At 69.8% G+C, this 12,748-nt stretch overlaps 1 protein-coding gene across 10 annotated transcripts in view; it reads left to right on the top strand.

Moving 5' to 3' along the window:
* Positions 1 to 12,748, top strand: part of PLEC (plectin) — a 52,248-nt gene that overhangs the window by 17,565 nt on the left and 21,935 nt on the right. For 4 of the 10 annotated variants that reach the window (XM_037802852.1, XM_037802850.1, XM_037802856.1 and 1 more), the window contains 3 exons: positions 11,270 to 11,331; positions 11,732 to 11,821; positions 12,646 to 12,723. In XM_037802852.1, the coding sequence (XP_037658780.1) occupies positions 11,270 to 11,331; positions 11,732 to 11,821; positions 12,646 to 12,723 (230 nt within the window). Of the gene's footprint in view, positions 1 to 828; positions 1,488 to 5,826; positions 5,858 to 6,395; positions 6,725 to 8,063; positions 8,223 to 10,252; positions 10,830 to 11,269; positions 11,332 to 11,731; positions 11,822 to 11,853; positions 12,172 to 12,645; positions 12,724 to 12,748 lie in introns of those variants that run through there. The other 6 variants (XM_037802848.1, XM_037802849.1, XM_037802855.1 and 3 more) reach the window with 6 other exon arrangements.

Here is a 12,748-nt window from a genome sequence, read left to right as displayed (position 1 = left end):
CTCTTGGGTGGTCCTGCCCCTCTCCTCCAGCATTCCGGTTGCCTGGGCTGGGTGTCTGCAGGGGCAGCAGGGGCCAGGTCTGGGTGACTTTGATTCCCTGTGGCAGCTGAGGGTGTCTGGAGTCCAACAGCTGGCCTGGGGCTAGAGTGGATGGAGACGCTGCCCGGAGCCCCCTGCCCTTTGACCTTCCAGGGGACTGGTGGGCCATCCTTGATCAGGCCTGGCATGTGAAGTGTTAAGGAGGGTGGCCTTGCCTCCAGGCCAGGCATCTGGAAATGGGGGCTCTATCCTTTTCCCTGCCTGATGGACAGCTGCCAGGGATAGCCCCTGCCGTCCTGCCCATGTGCTCTGGCAGCTGTCCCCTGCCCCCCCCACCTCAGCTCCTCCGCCCCACCCCCAGAGCCCAGGCCGTGGAGACCCCAGCTCCTCCCCTTAGAACTCCGAATGGGTCCCCAGGCTTTGGACCGTACACCCTCCTTTCAGATCCTGGCGAATCCATCCAACCCTGAAGACCCCAACCCTCAGCTGAACTCCCCACAGTACCCTCTGCCCCGTCTGCTTCCCTTTAGATTCTGGGCCCAGAATCCGCCTCCCTTCCCTGGCCTAGGAACCTTGGAGGAGGTGTCTGGGAAATGATGTCACTGCTGACGTAGGAGTCCTGGGGCCCGGGAGGGTGTGCCGTGGGGGCGGCGGCCGCGAAGTGCCCCCCACTCTGCGGCCCGCCGGCTGTGCTGGGAGGGGCCGCGCGGGCTGCTGAGTCAGAGGGGCCGGCCAGGGCGCGCGGGAGGACGCGCGGCGGCAGAGCCGGCCGGAATCGCAGGGAGCCAGGCGCCGGCCGAGCCGCAGACCGGAGCCCGCGCCTCGTGCTCAGCGCCCGCCGTCCGTGCGTCCGTCCGCGCGCAGGGAGCCCAGTCGGTCCGCGCCCGCGCCCCGCCGCCCGCCGGCAGCCATGGTGGCCGGCATGCTCATGCCGCTGGACCAGCTGCGCGCCATCTACGAGGTGCTCTTTCGCGAAGGCGTGATGGTGGCCAAGAAGGACCGGCGGCCCCGCAGCCTGCACCCCCACGTGCCCGGCGTCACCAATCTGCAGGTCACGCGGGCCATGGCCTCGCTGCGGGCGCGCGGCCTGGTGCGGGAGACCTTCGCCTGGCGCCACTTCTACTGGTACCTCACCAACGAGGGCATCGCCCACCTGCGCCAGTACCTGCACCTGCCGCCCGAGATCGTGCCCGCCTCCCTGCAGCGCGTGCGCCGCCCCGTCGCCCTGGTGACGCCAGCGCGCCACAGCCCCCGCGTGCAGACCGTGCAGGGCCCCCTGGGCTGCCCGCCCAAGCGGGGGCCGCCGCCCGCCGACGACCCTGCCCGTGAGGAGCGGCGGGGCTACCGCCGGAAGGAGCCTGAGGAGGGGGCGCCCGAGCCCCCTGTGGTGCCCGCCACCACCCTGGGGACCCTGGCGCGGCCCAGCCCGGAGCCGTCCCCAGCCACAGGTCAGCTGCATCCAGGCGGGGCCGTGGCGGGGGCGAGGGGCGCGCTGGTGGGCGGGGCCTCGGCCCGGTGGGCGGGGCCTGTTTCCGCCGGCAGGTGGCGCCCCTCCGCGCAGGGTGCTGGTGCTCCTGCAGTGCCCACGTGGCTCCTCCGAGGGGTCGAGGACCTTGGGGTGCCCCCGACTCATTCTCCAGCGCTGCTCCTGGCCCCTGTTCTGGTGGGGTGGGGTGGGGGCGTGCAGAGGGGGTGCTGTGCGGTGCCCCGGTGGGCTGGAATCCCAGGCCAGCTGCTTCCTCTCTGAGCCGGTTTCCTCATCTGCCCAGGGTGGGTGTGCGGGTCAGATGCAGTACTACCCCAGGAGTGCAGTCGTGCCCAGGGCAGGGCACAGCTGTTTGTGGGGCGCCTGCTGGCTGGGCACTGGCAGAGGTCTGGTGGGACAGCTGGCGTGGGACTGGGAGAGGAGCAGACCCGCGTGGCAGAGGCCAGGGTGTGGCTGGTGCTGGACATGGGCCACTCCGTCCGGGGGGAGCCGGCTCCAAGAGGATGGGACAGTCCTGTCCTCCCAGGGACTGCCAGAGAGCCCTGGCCCTGCCCCTTCTCAGTGGCATCCCTCTGTCCCAAAGTACCTGTGTCAGAGAAGTGCAGGTCACAGGTGGCAGACGTGTCCCGTGCCTCAGGCTTGCTGCCTTACCCTCCCCAGGGCGCAGTCTGGGACTGGCTCGAGCAGTCTGGATCCCCCAGCACAAGGCAGGCTCGGCCCCTGAGGGGCAGGGAAGGGGGCCTGGAATGAGGCCCACCGGACAGGCAGGGGTGGAGGGACTCAGTGCAGGCCCCAGGCTAGGGTGCGGCTCCCCACGTGGGGCGTTGGCCGGAGCCCCGGTTCTGGCACAGCAGCGGCGTGGGCCCATCTGGGTTAGAACCAGTCAGGGAGGCTGATGCTGGAGGCTGCCCGCCTGTGACCCGGGGCGGAGGGGTGGCGTCTCGGCTCTGTCGCGTGTCCTCCTACACCTCTGGGAACAGGTAGCAGTGTCCCCCTGCTGAGGTGTGTGTGGGGGGGGGAGCCCTCCACGAGACAAAGAGCGCTTGGCCGGGGCAGAGCAGGAGCGGTCAGCTCTGGCCAGCATGCTGTGGCCAGGGCCATGGGCCCTCCCTCTGCGGCCTGCCCAGCTCCGACCCACCCTCGGCTCCAGCTGACCAGCCCTCTCCCCTTCCTGGGTCCTTGGTGTGGGGGGCCGAGCCCCTCCCCTCCCCTCCCCTCTTTCCTTCCTGCTCCGTGGCCGGACAGGGCCGGCTGGGCGGGCAGTTGGCAGGCGGCCAGGAGGGGACTGGGTGTGGCCACCGCGGGCAGAGCTGGAGGGCACTCCCCCCGGCCCCACGGGGGTGACTCAGTCTTCCCTTCCCAGCCACAGCCGGCGAGGGCCGCTCAGAGTTTCCAACAGGAAATGAGCTCCAGCTCCAGGCTGAGTCAGGCAGGCGGGCTCCCCCTCCACGCCGCAGGGGCCCCCTCCCTTGAACCCCGCAGGACCGGCCTGGGGCCTGTAGACCATCTTGCCTGGAGGACACTCCCTTGGCTCCTGCTGAGGAGGCCCTGGAGCCCTCGAGGGCTGGGTGCGGCCACAGCTGGGTCCTCAGGCTCCGTCCTCCTATGGGTCAGGGGTTGGGGCCACCACACACAGGCTGTGGCGACTCTGAGGATACTCAAACCGTCACCTCAAAATCACCGAGCCATGCAGACAGCACTTACCCTTAGCATCTCGGTGGGAGGTGAGGGACGTGAGGGCGGACAGCTGTACGTCACCCCCCACCCTGTCAGCCCTCGCCCTTGTGTCCTGGTGTCTAGAGAGGGCCGGGGAGGGTGGTATCTCTACCTGCGAAGGCATCACCCACTCGCCCACCATGCACCTGGACGGGCTGCGGTGTGGGTCCCGGAGGACTTGACCGGCTAGGCCTAGGCTTGCCCTGCCGGGTCCCCGGGGCCGCAGCTGCACGGATCCAGGTTGTGGCTTTCCCTCAGGCGTGGGGTGGGCTTTTGTAAATATGAGGGTTTTTTTTTTGCATTTTAAATAATAATGCTTCATGTGGTTCAAAATTCAAAACGAAGCAAGAAGCAGGTACCGAAAAGAGCCCATCAGGAGGTCCTTCCTGAGATGCACGCACTGCACAGATGCCTGTTACTTTCCCCCTTTTTGTGCAGCTCATGTTTCCACTGGACGCCTAGGGGAGGTGGGCCTGCGGGCAGCCAGCTGTTTGGGGACATCCCTAGGACGGCTTTGATGGAGGGCTGTGGTGAGAGGAGCTCTGTGCTCCCAGAGCTCTGTGGCAGTAGGGGAGCTCTGTGGCAGTAGGGGAGCTCTGTGGCAGTAGGGCGTAGAGAGGGCCGGGGAGGGCGGTGGAGCAGGGAGGGAGTGGGGGTGTTGAGAGGAGTGCAGGCCGTGGGGCGGGTGCGTGTGCCTGGAATGTGGGTGGTGGGCTGGCAGGGCCTGGGGGGCGGGGAGGCTGCGCAGGGGACCGGAAGTGGGAAGGGCAGGCCCGGTGGGGAAGGCTGGGGCAGGGGAGGGCTGTGGCCTGGGGGTGTCCGCTGCTCTGCCTGGGCTGGTCGGACCCTCGGTGTTCCGGTGGTCCCGGTGGTCCGTCGGCCTCACTGGGGAAGGGGACGCTGTGAGGAGGAGCCAGTGCTCCCAGCTGGGTGACAAGGCCAGGGTGTGAGCAAGCCCTCCCTCCGGCTCCCACCCCTTCCCTCCTTCCTGCCTTCCCTTCCTCTCTGCCGGCTCTGGGAGCAGCCCGGCTGGGCCCTGCAGCCATGGACAGGTACAGCATGGAGGAGCTCATCCAGCTGGGCCAAGGTAGAGCAGGGCAGGGTGGGGGCTGTGGGAGGGAGGTGCAGAGGGCCCAGGCCTCCAGCTGGGGTACGGGGCGGGGGCTGGGGCTGGGATCCCAGCTGCTGGCTCAGCCTCTCTCTGCTGTAGGGGCCTGGGGAAGGCTCACGGTGCCCGCATCCTCAGATGGCAGTCTGCTCCAGGCCTCTGCAGGGTAGCAGAGGGCTGCCCACCACCTGCAGGGGCCCTCTCACTGTTGACTTGGGACTCTTCTGAGGCATCCCTGGACGTGCGGTAGTGGGCGGGGGAGGCCCTGAGCTTGGGCCTGCTTGGAGCATCCAGGGTCCCTGATCCTGCTGCCCAGGCTGGCTTGGTGGGAGCTGGCCCTCCCCACGGTGCCCACCGTGGTGGGGCAGGGCATCGAGGCCCAGAGCGCCTTGCTCCGCTTTGCTGCAGGTTGAGGCCCTGCACGCCTGGGTTCAGATCATGGCCTTGTGTGACTAGGGACGAGCCCCTCACCCTTTTTGGGCCTCAGTTTCCTCATCCATACAATGACTCAATAGGGTAGGGCTGACTTCAGAGGAGTTTCTTAGGATTAAAATATAAGGAGGCTCGGAACATGGTGAGACAGAGCGGATGTGAATTATTATGTCTCCTCCTTGATCGTCATCTGCCAGATCTCGCGGGTCCCACCCAGCTCTGGGGGGCAGCTCCCCTGGAGGGGGGGGGACACCCCCCCCCGCCCACTCTGGGTCCAGGTGCACAGGGCTTGCTGACAGGGACCTCTGATCCCAGCCTTCCATAAGCTGGTGGCTGGACGGGGCCTGGATGGGACTGGGCAGGCCCTTGCCGGCCAGGAGGGGCCTTCCCCTGCCTGTGGGTGGGCTCTCGCGCGGCCGGGCCCCGATTCCACATGGCCTGGGGCTCTGGCTGGCCGCCTGACCTTGGGGCTGTCCTGTCCATCCTGGGCCAGGTGTTGCGATGAGTGACGTGCGCAGGGCCCTCTGGGAGGAAGGGGAACGGCCAGCCCCGGGCCGGTGTGGGGTTTCTGGCGTGCACCCACGGGCCGTCCCGATCACCCTGTGAAGTGGGCAGGGTGGAGCCTGGCGGGTGCCAGCCCCTCTCGGCGGGAAGATGTGCCCAATGCATCCCCGCGCTGCCCGGCATGCGGGTCCCTGCATCATGCCCAGGACTCTCGGTGGGAGCCTGGGGGAGGGGCCGAGCATTGAGTGGCACCAACCGGACAGACCGGACTGGGGCGCAGGCCCGGGCCTCGGCGCCCCGGCCGCGCACGTCATGTTCTAAGTCTGGACGAATGACAGCCTCGCCTGCCCTGCCTGGATATTTATATCCCACGGGCCCCCTGCCCATCCCCTCCCCCCACGGGCGGCTTTGCTGCCGACAGCGGCTCTGCCGTGCCCTCCTCCCACTGCCGCGGCTGCCACGCCTGGGCTCGCCCGCCGCCTCCGAGGGGCCTGTGACCCTCCCCACGCCCCTCGCCCACTCCCTGCCCTCCCGCGGGCACCTGTTGCCATCCCCAATGAAGATTGTGCCAGGTAGGGGGCAGCCTCGGAAGCCTCATGAGGGCCCCGGGGCTCTGCCCAGTACAAGGCCTGCTCCTTGGTGCGGACGGGCCCCCGGCCCCGGGCAGACCCTGTCGTGGTCCCGTGCGTGGGCCTTGGGACCCTGTGGGGAGGGCGTCTGTCTCCGAGTGTGGTCAGGGCAGCTGCAACTCTGGGGGTGGGGGCGGACGGCGGCCCGGGCACTGCTCTACCCCAGTGCCTGGCAGCCGACACAGATGGCATCCTTGGAGCCGGGGAGGGGGGGCTCAGGCACCTTGGTTGCCCTCCTGGTGCAGGGGCCGCAGGGGCAGGCCGGGCTTCTCTTGGGAGGGAGGACCCAGCCCGGGCTGCGCTGGGGGCACTGTGGCCGGGCCACTGCGCAGGCCCCTCCTCCAGCGGGTGTGGCCGTGGCCGTGGCTGTGGGTAGGCAGGGGTTAAGGCTCCGGCTAACCTTGAGCTTTGCTTGCTCTGCGCAGGGACAGCTGAGCTGGGCCGCGGTAGGGAGCGCGGGTGGGGAGCAGCGCCGGCCAGGAGCCGCCTGCGGGTGGAGGGCGGGCCCAGTCTGCATCCCGGCGCACAGTGCTGCAGGGCGGTCCCGCAGGCCGGGCGGGCACTGCTCCCCGAGGCTCCCCCCTTCGCCCATCCTCCTCCAGGGAGGGGGTGCCCCGGCTCCGTGCAGCGGTTCCTGGCGCCCGGCGGGCGGCTCTCGCCTGCTGCCTGGCGCTGTGCGTGCGCTCCCAGAGCGCGCCATGGAGCCCTCGGGCAGCCTCTTCCCCTCCCTGGTGGTCGTGGGCCATGTTGTCACCCTGGCCGCTGTGTGGCACTGGCGCAGGGGCCGCCGGCGGGCCCAGGAGGAGCAAGGTAAGCGCCGCGGGCAGCCACCAGCCCTGCGAGGAGGCGGGGCGGTGGCAGAGGGGCCGCCCCTCCTGCCCTCCCTTTCCCATCCCCGAGTTAAACAGCAGCACATGTTTTCCAGACAGCGCGCGGTGGCCCACCCTGCCCTCTGCCTGGGACCTGCCGGGGCTCTGGGGCTGCCATCCGTCTGGAGCCCCATACTGGGCAGGCTGGGTGGAACGAGAGCCTGGGTGGGCTCCGGCTTGGGGGACAGGGGCAGCGTAGGAGCACTACGCCACCTCCCCTTGCGAGATCCCTTCCTAGCTGCCTTGGCAAGAGCAGGCTGCACAGGTGAATGTCAGCACAGAAACCGCAGCTGGCAGGTGCAGGGCGGTGGCTCAGGCCGGCCTGAGGGAGCGTTCCCGCCCTTCCAGGAGGGGGCCGTGGGCGGGCCGGGCCCAGGACAGGCAGGCGGGCATCCAGGCTGCACTCTGTCCTCTCCCTGCTCAAAGTCACCACGCTCCTGGGCCATCGCCCGTGGCGCAGCCATGCCCGGCTCTGGGGGGAGGGGCAGCTTGACGCCAGCACAGGGCAGGGCGGGGGTTGGAGAGTGAAGGGAAGTGCGCTCAAGCGAATGGGGCCGGTGGGGCCCGGTGGGACTGTGCTGTCCCATGCGTGGGGTCCTGGCCAGGAGGACTGCCCTAGTGGGCAGGAGGCTGTGCGGTGCCTCTCCTGCACCCCAGGGCGCGACTCAGAGCCGCCCCCTACGGGCCTGCTCGGCACCCGCCCGGTGCCAGATCCGTGGGACTGGAGGCCCGAGTCAGCTCCGGGGCTTCTGGGCGCGGCCTTTGGGGGCCCTGGGAGGAGGAGGCCGGTGGCTCAGTTGCCGTATGTTCTGTAAATGCATACCCCAGGGATACCCCCCCCCGTGGTTGGGGAGGAAACGCTGCCCTGTCCTCCTCCACCCGCCAGCCTTTGGACCCTGACTCCACGAGGGGAGGGGGCTCCCCTTTGGGCTGCTGCCCTGGCCGCTCCCCGCCCCCGCCCGCCCTGCGGTGCCAGCCGTGGTGTCTGCGCCTCCGAGCTGTTCCCGGCCCCCTGTCTCCGCGCCGTGCCCCCACCCCCGTTTTTGCCTCCCCGGGCGGGTCCTTCCCCGAGCGCATCCTGCGGGGAGCGGCCATCATCCAGCGCAGTTCCCCGGGCCTCCCCTGGGCGCGGCCTCTGTCGCCGGTCGCGCTTCCGCCGAGCCGGGTCCTCTCCCCTGGGCGGGGCGCGCTCGACGGGCCGCCCCGTGGGGGCAGGTTCTTCTGGGCCCGGCAGCCGGCCGGGGGCGGGGAGGATGCGGTGAGCCGAGCCGGCGGGGCCGCGCAGCTCGCAGAGAGGGGCATGGCTGCAGCCGGGACGTGGGGGCCGGGGGGTGCCTGCGCCTCGCAGAGCGCGGTGGTGCTGGAACGACCGTGCTGGCTGGACGGGGGCTGCGAGCGAGCCCGCAGGGGCTACCTCCACGGGCAGCTGTGCTGCATAGGTGGGTGCGGCCGCGCGGGTCCCGGCGCTGGATGCCGCAGCCGGAGCTCCGGCCGGGGCGGGGCGGGGCCTGCGCAGGTGCCGAGGCCCCACCTCCGGGTTCCGCTCCCGTAACACCTAGGGAGGGCGGCGGGGAAGGGGGATGGGGGTGGGCGGGGCGGTCGTGGGCCCGGGCCCGCCCCCAGCTGCTGGGCGCCGGGCTTCGCCTTGGCCTTGGCCTCGGCCTTGGCTCCTAGGTGCCGGCACGGGCAGTCGGGACGCGTGGGGTGGGCGTGCTGAGGAGGCTCTCCTTCGGTCCGTCTCCCCCATGGGGTTCCCATCCCGCGACCTCCTTCACTACCTGTGGAAGGCCGACCTTGGTCTCCGGGTTTGTGGAAGGGGCACCGACGCCCCTCAGAGGACTCGGGCAGCTCCTGTTCCCGGGGGCCCTCGGGCTGGCAGCTGGGGGTGGGCTGCTCTGCACAGAGCAGAGGTCAGACAGATGTGGGGACGCGCAGCTGGGGGCTGGGGGGGTCAGGCAGAAGGGAGGGGAGCCCACCGAGGTGGGAGCAGTGTTCGAGGAAGTGCCCTCCTGGGAGTGCTTTCCTGTTGACTGCCTGAGGGGCCGAATAGGATGCACTTGGAGGGAGGTCGTCTGCAGCCAGGAACCAGGGGCAGGCGGGGCTGGGAGGGAAGGGGTGGGGGGGAGGAGCTAGTGTAGGGAGTGGGGGTTAGGGGGAGGAGCTCAGAGGTAGGCGGGGTCTGGGCCTGGCCTGGGGAGGTGGAGGCAGTTAGCTGCCGACAGAGGTTCCCTGCAGGGACTTGGGCCTAGCCTGGGGGCAGGGGCTTGTGCTTCTCACCAGGATGACACCCTGACCCCTGTCTACTGCTGCCTCCCAGGACCGGCTCAGAGCGTGCATACAGCGGCTGCTTTACACAGGCTGTTTGATGCGGGATGGCTGCTAGGGGAGGAGACCCGGGGTCTGGGCAGGGTCTTGGCTCCACCCTTGGCAGGTGGAGCCAGATGAGTGCGTGTGGGTGTTTGGACGAGAAGTTCTGGGGGCCGTCCTGGGAGTACTGACAGTTTGGGTCAGATGATGGAGAGCTGCTGGTGCCTTGGGGGTCCCAGCCAGATAGGATGGAACGGGAGGGTGTTCTGGCCCAGAGCCCAGATTTGGAGCCTGAGAGTCTCTCCAGAGGGTGTGTGTGGTGGGGTAACCCATTTGGCAGAGCCCTGGGGGGCTGCCTGGGCCGAGGAGGGGGGTCACTAGCCTTCAGCCAGCTGCGTGTTTCTGGTGCCCTCCTGTGGCCGCGGAGGGGCAGGCGGGAGGGGGTGGGGCGAGCCCTTCCCGGAACAGAGGCCCCGAGGTGCTGCAGGAGAGGCGGGTGCAGCCGTGCCCACAGCTGGATTGCATCAAGCCAGATGCGCCTGGACTGGAAAATTCTTGTGGTTTGGGGCGGTGCATTCCATTCTGAGGTGGTCGGGTGGGCTGGACAGCCCCGGATGCCGGCCACAGGCGGTTCCACTGACCCAAGGGAGCAGGGTAGCCTGGCCTGGGCGGGCCCCAGCACCCTTTGCCCCCATCTTCCACCTTTACAACGTGGATAGACGCTGTCCCTGAGCCCCACCCACACCACAAACAGCCCCCACCCCCACCCCCTGCCCCCAGGTGCGGCTTCCTCCGCAGTGAGTCACCAGCCCTGACTCAACACTGGCCTTGTGAGGGCCCCTCCTGGTGCTCCCCACTGCCCCCCATGTCCCCTCCCCAAAGTGGGGAGCCGTCCTGCAGCTCAGCGCTGCAGCTGTGAGTCACCGCTCAGCTATGCGTGGGGTATCTGCCCTGCTGTGCACAGCCCTGGCTGGGGGGGTCGGGGGGCACACAGCCTCTGCCCCGGTCTAGGATGTGGCTGGCAGGTGGCTTGGGAGGGGCCGGGCCGAGCTGGGCAGGTTCCAGAGCAGGAGTGTAGTGGGAGCCTGGGGGGTGAGGGGCCACGTGTGTAAGGACTGCCAGGTGTGATTTCAGGGGGACGGGGCAGGGGCTGCACAGGTTGGGGAGCCCCTCCTAGGGTCAGGCCAGGGGGCGGCCCCGGGGCTGGCACTGTACTCTCTGGAGGGTGTGGCCCACAGGGTGCCTGGGCCCCCGCCACACTTGGTGCCCCCTCCGCGGCATGGGCACCCTTTTGGGTGCCGTAGGGATGGCCTGAGTGTTCGGTGCCGTCAGGCGAAGCGCTGGTACGGGGTGGTGGCCCGCGGCAACCCTCACCCCCGCCCTGGCCCCCCCCCCCCAGCAGGCCGCGGGCCGGGAGCAAGGAAACTCCCGCGCTTCCTGTTTCCCCGCGGGGTGCGGCCGCGGGGCGGGGCTCCTCTCGGGGCGGGCGGGGCGGGAGCGGCGGCGGGGAGCGGCCCCTGGGACTCGGCTCCGAGCTGAGCCCCTGCCTGGCGCGTCCGGGCCGCCGCTGCCTTCCCGCCGCCCGAGCGCAGTCCCCGAGGGCCGCGGCCGAGCCGGGTCGGGCGCCATGTCCCAGCACAGGCTCCGCGTGCCCGAGCCCGAGGGGCTGGGCTCCAGGAGAACCAGCTCGGAGGACAACCTCTACCTGGCCGTGCTCAGGGCCTCCGAGGGCAAGAAAGGTGGTGGTGGGGCCGGGGCCGCGGCAGGCAGCCCTGGCAGGCGGCGGGGGGCCCGGAGGGTCCCGGGGGGGCCCACAGCGCCGAGGGGCTGCCTGCACCGCTCAGCCTGGGCGGGGGGCCGTGGCCGCGGGGCTGGGGCCGTGCGCGGCTTCCCCCTGCGGCCCCCCGGGTAGCCCTGAGTTGGATCATCCACCGGCGACTGGGGACCCGAGGCCGAGGCTGGCGCATGGCGGGGGGCAGGCCCAGACTTGTGCTCCCCTCCTGCCGTGGGGGTGCCCCCCGCGGGCATGGGCCAGGCCTAGCTGGGGACTGGGCACCTTGGTGTCCACTGTTGGAGGGCTGGGGCTCAGCGGGGGGCTCCGAGGTCTCCCCCCGGGCGGCTGGTGTGTCTGGCAGGGGGTCACCTCCAGCTCCCGCTGACCCCACCCTTTCTCTGCCAGATGAGCGGGACCGTGTGCAGAAGAAAACCTTCACCAAGTGGGTCAACAAGCACCTCATCAAGGTAGGTGGGGGGCTGTGGGACGGAGGAGACTGCGAGTGGGGGCGACGGAGGGCTGTGACGCCCAGGCGCCCCTCCCCAGGCTGCGCTCACGCTGGCCCCTGTGCTCTCCCTTCCTCTTTCTGAAGCCTCTTGTTTTCTGTCCTCTCCCCCTCATCTCGCTCCGGTCTTTCCTCCTTCTGCTCCTCTTCCATCTCTCCTGGTGACCCCTTGTAGCACTGGAGGGCAGAGGTAGGTGCCTTGGTGGGATGGGGAGGGGCACGTTCTCGGGGCTCCCGCGGGACTTCGGGGCGCCTTGCACCTTTCTCTCCAGGGTCAGTGCCCAGCTCTTTGGGCCAGACCCTGCTGGGGCCTCCGGTGGCTCTGGGGATGTGCAGCCACCCAGTCCCCTCTGTCCCCACAGGCCCACAGGCACATTAGTGACCTGTATGAGGATCTCCGCGATGGCCACAACCTCATCTCCCTGCTGGAGGTGCTCTCGGGGGACAGCCTGGTACGTCACTGACGCTGCCCTCCCGGGCACCCGCCCCCTCCCCTCCTGGGGGTCTTTCCCACCTGCCCCTCCGTGACCCGCTCAGCTCTCCCTGGGGGCAGCCTGGCCTCACCCCCTACCCCGCACCTCCAGGCAGGGCCCTGGGCTAAGGGCCCGGCCGGCCACCACCCATGCCAGAGGCACCACAGCCCATGCTGACCCCACGCCGGGGCCTGGTGTGTAACCTCGTGCTCTGCTCTGCTTTGGTTTCTCTGCTGCTTGGACTCTGACTCTTGACCTCTGCCCTTTACCCCTTGCCTGCTCCGGCTGGGCAGCCGAGAGAGCGGGATGTAATCAGGAGCTTGCACCTGGTGAGTGGTCGTGCCCCGCTGGCCGCTGGACCGCTGGACCCCAGCTCTCCTGGGGCCGACGCCCATGTGGCCTGGCCAGCCCCCAGTCAGCAGACGGCTGTGCGTCTGACTGCCCGCTGCCCTGCCGGTGGCTCTGCCCATGCTGGGCCTGGGACCCTCCAGGAGCCGCGGCAGTGCCCACCCCGCCCCGAAAGTGCCACCACCCTCCACCCGCGGCTTCCTGGCTATTGTGTCCTCCCCAGCCCTTTCCTTCCTCCCTGCGGCCTGGCGGCTGGACTTCCCAAGCCCCTCCTGGGCCTGCCGCTGGTGCCGGGGCCCCCCTTTCCCCGCTGGGGGGATGGGCCCGATGCAGGTCCTCAGCCTCACATCTGCAGCTGGGAGGGGTTGGGGCTGGCCCAGGGCTGCAACTTGCTCCCAAGCCGTGTCCCCTGCTCTGCTCCACGGACACGGACCTGGCCATGCCTCCTTCCACAGCCCCGCGAGAAGGGGAGGATGCGCTTCCATAAGCTACAGAACGTCCAGATTGCCCTGGACTACCTCCGGCACCGCCAGGTGAGCCCCTGCCGCCCCCACCCCA

The sequence above is a fragment of the Choloepus didactylus genome, chromosome 14 (assembly GCF_015220235.1).
Source record: "Choloepus didactylus isolate mChoDid1 chromosome 14, mChoDid1.pri, whole genome shotgun sequence".
In the NCBI taxonomy this organism is placed as follows: Eukaryota; Metazoa; Chordata; class Mammalia; order Pilosa; family Megalonychidae; genus Choloepus; species Choloepus didactylus.
The sequence above is the reverse complement of the archived record's forward strand: the minus strand, read 5'-3'. Positions and strand labels throughout refer to the sequence as shown.